At 36.0% G+C, this 14,726-nt stretch overlaps 2 protein-coding genes across 2 annotated transcripts; one reads left to right on the top strand and one right to left on the bottom strand.

Moving 5' to 3' along the window:
• On the bottom strand, window positions 1–4,316 carry LOC121327582 (zinc finger protein ZIC 2-like). The gene is made up of 3 exons (XM_041271686.1): window positions 2,872–4,316; window positions 1,296–1,459; window positions 1–1,060 (listed from the first exon to the last, which is right to left on the bottom strand). Exons 1-3 carry the CDS (start codon window positions 3,845–3,847, stop codon window positions 866–868), a joined length of 1,335 nt encoding a protein of 444 aa, XP_041127620.1. The 5' UTR covers window positions 3,848–4,316; the 3' UTR covers window positions 1–865.
• A 5,575-nt stretch (window positions 4,317–9,891) lies between these two features.
• zic5 (zic family member 5 (odd-paired homolog, Drosophila)) lies at window positions 9,892–13,962 on the top strand. Its single transcript, XM_041271806.1, has 2 exons — window positions 9,892–11,062; window positions 13,117–13,962. Exons 1-2 carry the CDS (start codon window positions 10,027–10,029, stop codon window positions 13,560–13,562), a joined length of 1,482 nt encoding a protein of 493 aa, XP_041127740.1. The 5' UTR covers window positions 9,892–10,026; the 3' UTR covers window positions 13,563–13,962.
• The last annotated feature ends 764 nt before the right edge of the window (window positions 13,963–14,726 follow it).

The raw sequence follows: 14,726 nt of genomic DNA, 5'->3' as shown, positions 1-14,726 counted from the left end.
TTAAACACTTGCAACACATTTTATTATATTTCTGTATGCAGTAAAACTCTTGGAACTTATCACAAAAAATGGAGAAACACGTTTTCGACCTTGAAAAAATTAAAAATTTAAAAAAAAATAAAAAAAAAAACATAACAGTTCGTGTTTAGCCCACAATTGTACATATTTATAGTTAGGAAACATTCTTTATAAATATTGTTTCATCTGTATCAAGTAAATACCATAATTTAATTACAAATTGATAAATATGGCAATGGATATATACAAAAGGGTGTGGTTACAGAAAATTTAACGACACGACGTTTATTTTCCTCACAATCTTCCAAATAGTATTTCACAAATCGAACTTGCAAAGCACAAAACACCACTAGTTAAACCCAGCTAACGAAAATACATTCACAAGCAAATATTGTGTCTTAGTTAAAAGTGTTAACTTTGGCACTGTGTCCAGTTTATAGTTGTACTCTTTACACTAAAGTTACCTTAAAATTGGATCACAATATTTAACATCATAGTACAAAAGAAACATGTTCTCTTATTTTATGTGCACTAGGTTAAAAAGTCCAGTTAGACAAATAATAGCTACCATAAAAGGAACATCTATACACCAACATTGACAAAGTTAATTAACCATACGGGAGAGAGCAAGTCTGTATGTATTTACAAAATGTTTAGGAATTCCCAAATGATCTGTCTCTTCAGTTTATTTTATTTATTTATTTATTTAATATATTCACATACAACTCTTCTGCCGCTGTCTTTTTCGCATTGCATTGACGAGTCCAATATTTATTTTCTTCTTTATACAGGACAATATCTATGTTCTTGAGTTCTGGCGAATGGTTCTCTGTTGTGAAGATGATCCTTAGACGTACCATTCACTGAAATTGGAAGAAATGCTGTTGTGACCATTGTTACTGTGTGCTGCTGATGCTGGCGACAGATTCGTGTTGCTTTGGGTTTCAGTGGATGGGGAGACCAGGCCTGGGGGTGTGGAAGATTCGTAGCCAGAACTAGCTGCAGGCGACGAGTCAGAGCTTTGAGTAGACGTTTCATGAACCTACAAGAAAAAAATATATAATTATTAATATTGTTAATATACTTCCATTTAACAAAAAACACAGCTGTGTAAATACAAAACACCTAATATATTTTGGTTCGGTTGAATATATTGAAAATCACCCTATGTGTTTCCATTAGTCCCTAAAACATATGATTTGTTTTTAAACGTTATTTAAAAAAAAAAAAAAAAAGCTGTCCAAAATAGCCCGGATGATTGGATGACCAATTTTTACCTTCATGTGTTTTCTCAGAGAGCTGGGGTGAGTGTAGGACTTGTCGCACATTTTGCAGAGATATGGTTTATCTGAAGTATGGACATGCATGTGCTTCTTCCGGTCACTGCTGTTAGCAAAGCGCCTGTCACAGCCTTCAAATTCACACTGGAATGGTTTTTCACCTACACCAAGAAAAAAGTTTAGAAATAAAAAAAAACAATCATAACATGCAATCATTGATAACGTCATAAAACAGATTAGAACAGTTCTCTGATAACTGGCACGGGATACCGTGCTCTGTTATTGCAATTTGTGACTCTTCAGACTGATGCCAGTGGTCCAATATTATTGCAGTGCTAGAGCATTTTAAGCACCGCTTCAGACAACGTATTGCCAATTTTGATAAAGGTTTCCCTTCTCGTTTTTACTTAATGGTTTTAAACAATTAGACTGGAAATGTCTCTGAAAGTGCAGATACAATCTTTTTTTTTTAGATGCAAACCCTTTTAATGTAAAGCCATTAACCGTCTTTATTACTCAATGTTTTGCTAATATGTTAAGAAGTGGTAATTCAAACGAACAATAGGTCACCTCTAGGCTTGTTTTTTCATAACAATGCTCCATCAGATTAAAAAAAAAAAAAGCATACGTTCACAGTTAATATTCCTATTTCGTTGGGGTTGTATTTTACACAGGGGTCAAATGCATAAACATTTTTTTTTAAATATATGTATGTGTTTTTATATTTTTGAACGTAATATAACTAAACAAGTAATAGCTAAAACACAACTTACTGGAGAACCAATAACTGTGATATCTCATATAGCTACAATTTGGCAAGACACAATCAAATACCATTAGCACCTGCATTACTATAAAGTCATCTTGCCGAACTGTATAAATACATTTGTCCAATTCAAACCTTGTTAATAGTAGTCTGGCACCTGCAAATCTAATGTGTCAGAAAACAAAAGACTTTCAGTTCCTGTCTAGTACGAGAAATTTAAACATTTACGGTTTCACGTAAATCCAGCTCTTTCTATACCTAAAATAAAATTGTATAAATGAAATCTCCTAATATAACCGTTTTGAGAATAAATATGTTTATGATAAATAAAGGGAGTGTTATGGTTTCATTCATTTTCATCTCACCAACCACAGCCCTTACATTGCCTTTGACCCGTTGAAAGTTTATGAACCACAAATCCTCTACAGACTGTTATATAATTTGGCAAACTGTTGCAAAACATCGCACATTTTTACAAGACTAGGTTAGTCGTGATCCTTACTTGGCATCCGTTACATTTTTACTACAGTGTGTCACATACGTACACGTCAAAAGCGCATTGTCATATATTTAAGCACGACCATAATACAATATACGTGTCTGTGCGTTTTCTCTTTTTCCTTACACAATTACTGCTTTACGATTTTTTTTTTTTTTAATTGAATAGATTAGCGCGGATAACATGCGTGTAAAATGAATACAATCAGTAATCCTTAAAATGCAGGTAAATGTCACAAAATCTAACCAAATAAAACGAAAACAACAACAACAACAACAACAACAACAACAACACATTGTGAAAATTACCTGTATGGGTTCGCTTGTGTATTTTCAAGTTTTCCGACCGGGCGAAAACCTTGCCACATCCAGGGAAGGGACAAGGGAAAGGCTTCTCCCCGGTGTGGACACGAATGTGGTTGACCAATTTATATTTAGCTTTGAAAGGTTTGCTTTCTCTGGGACATTCTTCCCAAAAACATATGTGGTTGCTCTGCTCGGGTCCCCCAACATGTTCCACTGAAACGTGGGTGACGAGCTCGTGCATGGTGCTGAAAGTTTTATTGCAACTCTTCTTGGGGGTGCTTAGCTGTTCCGGGTCGATCCACTTGCAAATCAGCTCTTGCTTGATACATTGCTGTCTCATGTACCTAAAAAATGCACCCGGGTGATGGTGATGACCTGCCATATTCATGCCCATGTTCATATTCATAGAGCCGTACTGGTTGTGGAGTTGGGCTGCAGAATAGGGATCGGTCCTGGGACTGGAAACCTGGTGATATTGATCCGAGCGTCCAAAAACATCCCCTGGTAGTCCTAGGCGCATTTGCCCGTTCAAGACATTTGGAGAGCCGTGAGACCCGTGTTGATCGTGGATCCCAGGAAACAATATGTGGCCTTGAGTGTCCGCATGGGAGTGATGGAGAGAGCCAGCTGTGGGGCCGAAGATTGCGTGCTGGCTGCTTGCCGGGGACGACTCGCCGAAGCCGCGGCTGCGAAAGAGAAACTCCCTGGTAGAGTTAAAAGGCGAACTCGCGTACGAGGTGACATGAGCTGCATGAGCACCCAAAGCCGCCGCGGGGTAACTCGGACCCTGAGAAGTGAAAGCCGAGCTCTGTCCTGGAGAAAGATCGTGGTTAAGTTTAAAAGCCCCCATGTGCGGAGAATCGACAAAGCTACTTTGTGCTAAACTCAAGTCTCTGTCCTGCATCTCGCTTGCTGAGTGATGTCTGGCAAAAGTGCTAACTCCTATGCCGGAAAACTGGTGTCCAGCGTCCAGCAACATGATTCCTCGGTCAATGGGCTGTGCTTTGGATCTTCACAGTAAATAACCAAATTGATAGTTGTGTACTACAACAAGTCTCTTAAATCGCAGCTCTTAAACTTCAAAATCTAACCAAAAATATCGATCAGCAGTTTTGCAAAATCGTCTCTCCTTCCGAATGCTAAAAGCAACACATTAAGTGAAGTTCAAAGCGAGTCAGTTAGATGCAAAACAACCTCTCCTGCTAAGCACTTATATATTTCGTTCACGCAGTAAACTTGCAACTCAGATTCCCATGAAAATAAGCGGAAAGGTCCCTCTACATTTTCTTCAGCAATATGTAGACGTGATTTTACGCAAATCTGAAGAATGGTCTTATAAGATCTTCCTGGTGTGGAGTGAACGTTCTCGCTGCATCTCGGCTTGTTGTTCTGATTGGTGTGTTTATTTCTGTTGCTTGACTCTGTTTATTTCTGAGGGTCTCTTTCTCAGTGGACTGGTAGTTCCTCCTCTAACTCCTCTTAACTGGAGACCGATCATTTGCTCGACAAACTCTCATTGGTCAAAACGCCTCATCAATCCCAGGTACCCCTCCAATCCCAGGTACCCCCCCCCCCCCTGCAACTAATAGCTGTTCGCCATTTTCCTCCCATTATTACCGCCTACTTTTTGTAGTGGCTTTTCTGGAAAATAAAAATCACCGTCCGTCATGATCTTTCCAAATGTAATTTTTAAAACCTTTAAAATAAATAAACGACAAAATGATAACGGATTCCCTTTGAAAATCTAAAGTAAAACACAATTTAGTCAGAACATTTATCAAATATTTAATAAACCCCGACAACAATATTTTTTGTAGATTTTGTAAATTATATAGTTTTTCAAAAATTACAACCGCATATTAACAGCAAAAGGTTAAAATTAAACTGAGCAATTAGCTGCTTGAGGATCGATGACGGGGTAAAAATAAAGTGTGATGAAATATTTGAAAAAGACCGTGTTCAACAGGGAAGATAAAAACCTAGTTGCGGATTTTTATTTAAAAACCTCACTGCAAAAGCAAAATATGAAAACAATGAAGCTTTTACAGTACAAACTACAAAATACTGCTGGAACTTTAGCGTTAGTAGGATAGCTTAGGGTAATAAACACAGTCTTCTAAAAGAGCCATGTTTTAGTTGTTTTTAACGATTAGTTTAAAAAATTATTCATCATTTTTTTTATTATTATATTAAAATTTTATTGACAAACTGTAGTAATCGTAGCTCATGTTATTATTGTTTTATTTTAAAATGGATTTATTTTTAGCTGTATAGAGCTACCGTAAACAGGATGTTTCGCTCAAATATCCATTTACTGCTATTTTAAGCATTGTTTTATGATGTTTTTTTGTTTGTTTGTTTATTTATTTATTTTATTATTTATTATTATTATTTACAACAGTCGTGTGACAGATACAATCGTGGCAATTAACTATATCACATTGCTACGTACAGAAAACACCGTTTACGTAAAATAATAATTTCATAATACGGGATACAGACTGGCCGTTGGCACATGTTTACAAAAGCGCATGTATGCAATGCATTGATACATAGGTTTATGTGCACGCTGTATGTATAAGTCTAACTTTGTATGCAAAAAGCTTTTAAAAATCACAGAAATATTCTTAAAACACAGATGGAATACATGGAAAGGCTACACAATTAACAGAAATGCATTTTTTAATGGTATTTGTTATAGTCTCTAAAAAAAATATTCTGAAATATAACTTAGCGATCCTGGTCATTATGTAAATCCATACACCTTTCCATTAAAAATAAATAAATAAATAAATCTAACTGCTGTAAATAAAACTGAACGTCCCCTGATTCAATCAGTCTGGTGTTTGTGTGAATGCTTTCTGCAGAGAAGCCTGTTAACAACGTTTGTTACCTGCCGGTTCAATTCACAAAAACGTTAAACTCTAATGTCCTACCAAACTATTTCTCAAAAAGCACATTTAAAACAGCGAAGTTTAGACTATATGCAGTTCAACGCGTTACTCACATTCTCTTTCCGCTGTCTCGTGTTTCCAGACTCCACATTCGCTTCACACTGCAGTTTCAAAACGTTTGTTTCTTTTTCTAATAAATAATAATAATAATAATAATAATAATAATAATAATAATAATAATAATAATAATAATAATAATAATAATAATAATAAAAACTTTTTGGAACCCCCCCCTCTCTTCCGTCTGTACTCTAGTCTGCACACTGTACTGTTCTTTCAGGGAACCAGTTCTACCCTCTCCCCAGGAATCATAGGAGCTGATCCAAGTTCAAAGTCACGCCTGCCGACTCTTTAAGAAGTGCTCTATTTCTCTCGAAAACCACAAAACCCCATTTCTTATGTCACAGGGTATAGAAAAAGAAAAGAAAGAGCGATAGAAAGAAACTGCAATCGCTGTTAGAAATTCACGTTTCAGCACAGCTTCCTAATAAAAAGTCTGGTTAGCTAGGCAGTGAAAAACGACCGAGCACTTCTTAAAAATAAACATGTCAATAGGGTACAGGAGGTGTACAGACCATTGGCCTATTCCAAGTACTTGTGCAGGAAAGAAAACTTATTTGCTTTGTTTGTTTTTTATAACCACGTATAGCCTGTAATAAACAACACTAATATCTATCTATCTATCTATCTATATCTATCTATCTATCTATCTATCTATCTATCTATCTATCTATATATATATATATATATATTAGAGAGATATATATATATATATATTATTTATAATAATAATAATAATAATAATAATAATAATAATAATAATATAATAATAATAATAATAATAATAATAATAATAATAATAATAATAATAATAAAAATAAATAATAATAATAACATAAACCAGTCGTACAGGTACTAATGCAACTGAAGTATGTATTTCCTGTAGGCAAATTAGACAATGGTGTAAGTCCTATAATTAATGAAGTAACGTGAGTTTCGAGCTTTGTGAATTGAAGTTATGACATCATGTGGGTTTGCGGGTTTCTTTAATCCACAATGGGAAGTCTTGGTTGAAGGAAAGAATCACTTGTAACTCCATCTTTTTCACAAACTCATAAATTCGACAAGATCATCAACAAGCTATTGCTTTGCAGGTTACTTTCATTCCCCTGACCTTGGCTACTTCAAGGGCATGCGACCTATGACCCGTGAAGGACCACATATGTTGTCTTGCAGTTGTATTTGGTAGAAAAAAAGAAGAAAAGACTGGAAGCATCTAAACAACGCGTAAGAACATCAAAATATCTTGAATAGTACTCGCTGGCGCCCTGATTTAAATATCCTCGAAATTATGCGGTTATGTAAAGTTTTTACAGGCTTGCTTTAGAAAAACAAAACACTTGGGTTTTTTTTTTTGTTTTGTTTTGTTTTTTGTTTTTTTTAAATTATAAAGCGTGTAGATTATAGTTGGTTTTGGGTTCAGTTTTTACTACGCTGTGCAGAACTAGATTTTAAAAGCCAGAAAGAGGGTGGGCATGCATTCTCCATAGTAAAACTACTATTTTATACAGTAAATAAACCAATGAATTCATAAAAAGAGATACATATAAATGGGTGTAGTTAACAGTAACTAACGAGGTTCAGAATTATAAATGGTTTTAATAAAAGCATACTTATATGTGTAGGCAACATTTTGTTAGATTAGACGAGACAGGCAGCACAGTTTGATTTGCGTTATTGATTTTTATTGATTTTTTTTTTAAAACAAAACATGTCATGTCACCTATGATTATTTAATGTAATCACATTTATATTGCATAGCCTATGCATTTAACCCAAAAGCTATATTCTACATTACATCAGGGTAAACCTATAATTCTATAGATTGAAAATACGATTTGCCCTTAAAATGTCACACGTTTATATAATAATTATATAAACACACATTTTAATGTGTATAGAAAAGCATTCTGTTTCACCGCAACTTTTGACACATTCATATTTCTTTACATGTATAGACCCTTGTATTGTGTTGTATATATTTATATATAGCTACCTCTGTCCCTTATAATTAAAAATAAATGTACACAGTTAATTAGCACGAACAATTGGTCATCATGTTGAACAGACGGCACATAAACGATTTATTGGCGATATGGGTGTGACTATGACATCGAAACACAATAAACCTCTCCCTGGGACTTTTGAATACATAAACAATGCAAAAGCTAGAAGATGACGAATTCACGTGTCTAGGAGTCTATTACTTCCTCATCTACTGAGAGGTTCAAGTATCTGTTCAATAATGAAGGCTGTGCTCTGTGAATCTAGCTTTACAAGTAGTTAGATATGATGGATTTTCGGATTCCTGGACTGGCAAGTCGTGTAGCTTATATAGTGGTTCTCCCCTATATGTTTGCAATGTAATTTTAGGAAATATTGAATCCAAATAATACAAAAACACCTATGTATGAAAAGAGCTCACACCATGGCTACTGTGAATCAAAAACAAACACCTCACAAAACGTTTTTTTTTTTTTTAAATAACCAATGTTCACAAACACTGAAGGAAGTTTTTTAAAATAGGGTTTCATTTAGATTATATTCGTTTGATGCATATTCGCTTTTCTCTTGAAATTGTACAAGAGATGCGAGTTTGCCTATTCGATTACCAGAAAACATATGGATTCCATAGATATCTTTGAATTAAGACGTATTAAATCAATTACAGATAAACATCATGCTGGGTTTGACAAGGATTCTACAAGGAGGCGTGTACCGATACAAAGAAACACAGCAATACTATTATTATTCGTCTTACAACTTCCCCATTTGCATTCCTGTATTACATCGTAAACTCATAGTCGATATGCTCACATCAGAAAGCAGTATAGGCCTACTGTTTTACAAAACAAACGAACTTGATTGATACTGTAAAATGCCTTGCCCATGTTTCATGCCCGGTTGATCTATTGTTTGTCTTAAGGGATGTGTACTTATCGCATGGGACATTACCATTTTCAAATGTAAATTAGAAATGATCTGTCAGGTGCTTACAACTATTTTTTTCATCGATTTAATCTGTCATATCCAAATCAAAGTTGACATTGTTAGTGTTTCTGACTTCGTTTTTGTTATTGACAATTTTCTTGAGACATTAAGCGGAGTTGCAAATTTGGGACTGCACAGAAGTCAAGTGTCTTGTTTTTTTGTTTTTTTCGGAACGGTTTGGATCATTCGTAGATGTGGAACCATGTGTATGGTTAAAAATCCAGCTATGTAAATTCCTGAATGTGTACATATGATGCACCATCATGTATTTATAAAACCAATTTCAAATGTAAATCTGCTTTGAACATCAGGGTGAAACTAAACTAACTTATCTACACAGATTACTCCACTCTTCCCCTGTGACATTGGGGTTTTTACAAAAAAATACAATAAATAAATAAATAAATAAATATGCACTTTACCTGCGTAGTGCCTTTAAAAATTCTTATAAGACACAAATATGATTGGACATACACAATATTTGGTCAAATGTAAATACAGTTTACTAAAATACACAGTGTATGTTAGGCCCCCTCCTCTTTATACATACAGTATAATGTAAAAAAAATAATAAAAACTTTTAAAAAAACCTGCTTGTTAATGCCGTTTTACTGCTTGTTAATGTCGGGCTGGCTTTTGGTTACTGTTAAATGACTTATTCTGACTTAAAATACATAACAAATGACTGAAGCAATAAAAGTATCACATTTTCAGTTTCTGGTTGTGAACACTACTTTGAAATCTTTGATCATATCCATGTGCACAGTATCAGCAGAAAGAAAAACAGATTTGTCGCTAACTTTGTGAACACAACTTTTGGAGAGAGCAGTGAGGAAGGGAGCGAGGGGGGCGGATCCCTGCTGTGACTTTGCGCTGAACAACAGCCAATCGCTTCGTTCACCTAACTGCCAGTCACCAAAATCTGCCCAATACCCGTAGTACCATTTCTAAAATCGATTCCCCACTGTGTTCTCCAACTGTTGTATGTTCTGCCAATAGCTGGAGGACAGAGTGGGAAAAGGAACAAGCAGAGTGAGAGGCAGGACAAAAGAAGTTATATAGCCGCTATATACATATATATTTGAATGTTTTGGAAGGCGTGTAGTGGGGAAAAATAACACCGGTGAGTGTGGATGGACTTGACTGTGTAGTCATGGAGCCACCAGTGAACAAGAGGAATCCGACACTGAGATTAGCGGATTTGGCAGCGACTCAACCCCATCCTCATCAGAATATGACAGGCTTCCCGGGGCTTGGGGGCCATCACCTTCACTCCCACCATGCCCACCTCCACCCTGCGGAGATGGGTAGCGACCCTGGAGTGGCACTCACTCCATTTGGACCAGAGCACATGGCACAGGGTAATGCTCTCAAACTTAGCCCCTCTCAGCACATGCAAAACCACCCTGAAGCCCAGACAGCGACATCTTTTGCTTCTCAGACCACAGTTGGCTTCCCCGTGGCTCACCCCCACTCAGGATACGCTTCCAGCAGGGACTACATCCTCAGGAGAGAGCTATCAGCCTCTGCTATGCATGCACTTGGCGATCAACATAGTTCCTCCTCCCCTCACCATCATGGCATGTTTATTTCCACAACAGGTGCTTACGGGCACACGGAAGGTGGTGCCCACGCTCTTTTTACAGGACTCCACGAGCAAAGTGTCCCAGGTGCCCACCACCACCCTCTTAACGGACAGATGCGTTTGGGTCTTCCGGGGGACATTTATGGCAGACCAGAGCATTTTAGTCACAGGCCCGAGCACTATGGACCCTCTTCTCTCCACAGCTACAGCTCTATGAACTTAAATGTGAATATCGCAGCAGCTCCACACGGAGCCGCAGGGGCGTTTTTGAGGTACATGAGGCAGCCCATCAAGCAAGAGTTAATCTGTAAATGGATTGACCAGGAGCAAACTTCAAAGAAGCCCTGCTCCAAAACTTTCAGCACCATGCATGAGCTGGTTAACCACGTTACTGTGGAACACGTCGGGGGACCCGAACAGGGCAATCACGTCTGTTTCTGGGAGGAATGCCCACGAGAAGGCAAATCCTTCAAGGCGAAATACAAACTGGTAAATCATATCCGAGTTCACACAGGAGAAAAACCTTTTCCCTGCCCTTTTCCTGGTTGTGGCAAAGTGTTTGCGCGCTCAGAAAACCTCAAGATTCACAAGAGGACACACACAGGTCGGTATATTCTCTCTATAGCTTTAATTATATACAATAAATAAATAAATAATAGTACTTAAAAATTGAGTAAAGTCAGTTCTACAGACATATCTAAAAGTACAAGTTTTTATTCTATTTTATTCTCGAAGTTATTTATTTATTTATTTTATAACAACACCCCTTGTGTATGTATTCTGACGTAAAAGAATCCATGAAACACCGTACAGCTTCTCACAGATTGCTTAACATGCTGTCTCAGTCAAAGACATCGGCAAGTTTAAGAAAAGACTGCCTTTTAAAATTAACATTATTAATATATATATAGAGACCCCTTTTTAAAGAAATGTAGCGCTATATATTATATATATATATATATATATATATAATATATATATATATATATATATATATATATATATATATATATATATATATAAATCATGGATTTGAATATAAAACAATAACAAGTAGTTGTCATGCCGTCAAACACCTATAAATACCTCCAATGTTTTGATTCAAACACAGGCTCCCTTGAGAAAGATATGTACAACATATCGAAACGTTGGGCAGCTGGCTCTTTGAGCTAATATATATATATATATATATATATATATATATATATATATATATATATATATATATATATATATGGATATTATATATATAGTATATGTGGCAACCCGTATTTCTAACTGTTAGAATATTTGTTGTCTTAACTTTATGGTCTGTAAGCACAATTATAGGCTAAGTGAGTCTGGTTCGAATGTATTGTTTAGGACAGATATTATCCCTTGGAGAATGTTTATGAGCGTACGGCTTACTTAACTGCTTTCTTGATTTATTGTTGCTCGTCACAGCAAGGCAGTCTAGCTCACCTATTTGCTTAGCGACTCCTTTATGTTTTGTTTAAGTTAAAGAAAAAGAAAATGATCCATGAGGACATGATTACAAATTGAGCTGAAAGGATACGCAGCCCCTTGCATCATGTTAGGGGATTGTTTATTGTATCCATTAAGCAATTGCTTCCAGTTACTAGTTACAAAAAAAAAAAAAAAAAACGGTTTGGTCAGTTACGTGCTACGAAATAACGAGTCAAGGAGACAAAAACGCGGTTGTTTACAATTAAGTGTCAGGGCGAATGTAACGTGTGTCTCTTGTTTGACCAAGCAAGTGCTTTTCAGATCTCAACTCACGCGAAGTCAAACACAGCAACCAGAACCTGTCAGTGTCTTCTTTACTCAGCCAGGAGAGCCGCACAAATCCCAATCTCCCGAAGTAGATATAGGCCTGTTGGAAGTGCGACTTTGACAAAGCTGTTTATTTGCACACTGTCAACAAACTACTGCGGCATGGGGAATACATTTTTAATTGTCAGAGAGCATCTGATTAGTCCCCGTTAGTTCAAAAAACGTCATCGGAGTCGCAGAAACCAGACGTCTTCTTACTTGGATACAAGCTTTATTTTTTTTTGGCACTTTGTGTTTCTTACCAGAAAATTACGTTAAAACGACTACTCAAATGAAAAAAGAAAATTGAGACTTTATTGGTATGGCTTTTCATTGTTTTTTTTTTTTAAACTAGTTTGTTTTACTTTTCAATCCATCTTAATTGCTATAATTTGAAAGTCTGTGTTCAATTAAAACCAATTCATGTACATTATCTTTAGCATAGCATAGGAAAAAAAATGTATCACCCAAATAAAGAGAAACCATAAAATCATACAAAGTAAATCTGGACATTCTTATAATAAAGTCATTGTTAAGAGGATTACATATTGTTTCATTTATGGAGATGATTTAAATAAACCAGCTCAAAATCTTTATTGTATGTTTCTCTCTTTTTTTTTGCAATAAGGCAGTCATGTGAGCAACAAAAAGAATAATAACAATTGTTCTTGTTTTTATTTTTTGGTGCTCATACAGCCATCTTAGCATCTGAATTTTATTATATACTTGCAATACACCTGAAGGGTGAAAACAACCATTGTATTGGAAATCACATAGAGAACAATTTAATTCATTTGTGCACACCTCAGGAGAGCTAATTCCCAATGTGTCATTGTGTACTTTTAGGGGAGAAACCTTTCAAATGTGAATTTGATGGCTGCGACAGGAAGTTTGCCAACAGCAGTGACAGGAAGAAGCACTCGCACGTCCACACAAGTGACAAGCCTTACTACTGTAAAGTAAGAGGCTGTGACAAGTCCTACACGCACCCCAGCTCCTTAAGAAAGCACATGAAGGTTCACTGCAAATCACCTCCACCACCTTCGGTCAACATGGGTTCAGTTTACCAAACTTCATCTAACACCTTCGGAGCCCCCATCTCCCCGACCACGGAGCCTCCCAGAAGCCGTTCTAACAATCTTTCCCCTCAGGTCACCAATCTCAACGAATGGTACGTTTGCCAAGGGAGTGGGGCACCTAACAATTTCCAGACCCCCTCCAGCGACGCAGCCACTTCTGACTCCGAGGATGAAGAGTCATACAGGAAATCAGACCCAAGGACTATGCTGTGAGATATATGTGTGTGTGTGTGTGTGTGTGTGTGTGTGTGTGTGTGTGTTATTACTGTTGCTGTCTCTATTGTTGGACATTGAAGCGGAAATTTAACACATCTATACGTATAGTGACACAACATTAAAACCTAAAAGATGGAACTAATCCTAGAAGTGGAATATTTTATTAATAGGATCATATCAGTCATCTCAAAGAATTTAATTGCTATCCAAATATATAGTTCCAAAAAGCCACAATGCAATTAAATAAGAGAACCTTGTAATACTAAAAGCTAATGAAATTACGGCTGCGAGTGTAGATCTAAATTCTATCACGAACAAATAGTCTTGATTCTTGATTTAATAAATTCTTATAGCCCAAGCAGACATCATTGACAGTCATGGAATATAATATTTCATACATGAGGTATATTGTATTATTATTATTATTATTATTAATAATAATAATAATAATAATAATAATAATAATAATAATAATAATAATATAATAATAATAATAATAATAATAATAATAATACAGATAGCTTATTAAAATATATCATTTAAAGGGTATACCTTGGTTATCGGTGTAAGGATATTTTATAATGGTCTTTTAACGATTTTTAATAATACATGTAGAGTATCAAGTTTGTTTGTTGTGGAAAAGTGTTAATATATAAAGTGTTAGTATATAAAACACCACACACACACACACACACACACACACACACACACACACACACACACACACACACACACACACACACACAACCACACACACACACACACACACACACACACACACACACACACACACACACACACACACACACACACACACACACACACACACACACACACACACACACACACACACACACACACACACACACACAGTTAACCATGCATACAGCTGTTTAACCATCGATGATGAATGATGTTATGAGGACACTGTCTGTATGTGAGCATGACTCTTGTTTGATCTATCAATGTCTAACCTGTACATTGCAAAATAAGTACCTACTGTTCAAAATATGTAAAAAAAAACAAAAAAAAACAAAAACAAATCATTCACATCGCTGTCTATAACAGATATTTTACAGTTAAGGGAAATAAAGGGGGAATCTTGTTTTTGTTATTATTGCTTTTAGGAATTGATAAGATACATGTTTTCTTTATAGCTCA

The sequence above is a fragment of the Polyodon spathula genome, chromosome 15, assembly GCF_017654505.1.
Source record: "Polyodon spathula isolate WHYD16114869_AA chromosome 15, ASM1765450v1, whole genome shotgun sequence".
In the NCBI taxonomy this organism is placed as follows: Eukaryota; Metazoa; Chordata; class Actinopteri; order Acipenseriformes; family Polyodontidae; genus Polyodon; species Polyodon spathula.
Note: the sequence above shows the minus strand (reverse complement) of the source record. Positions and strands in the feature narration are given on the sequence as shown.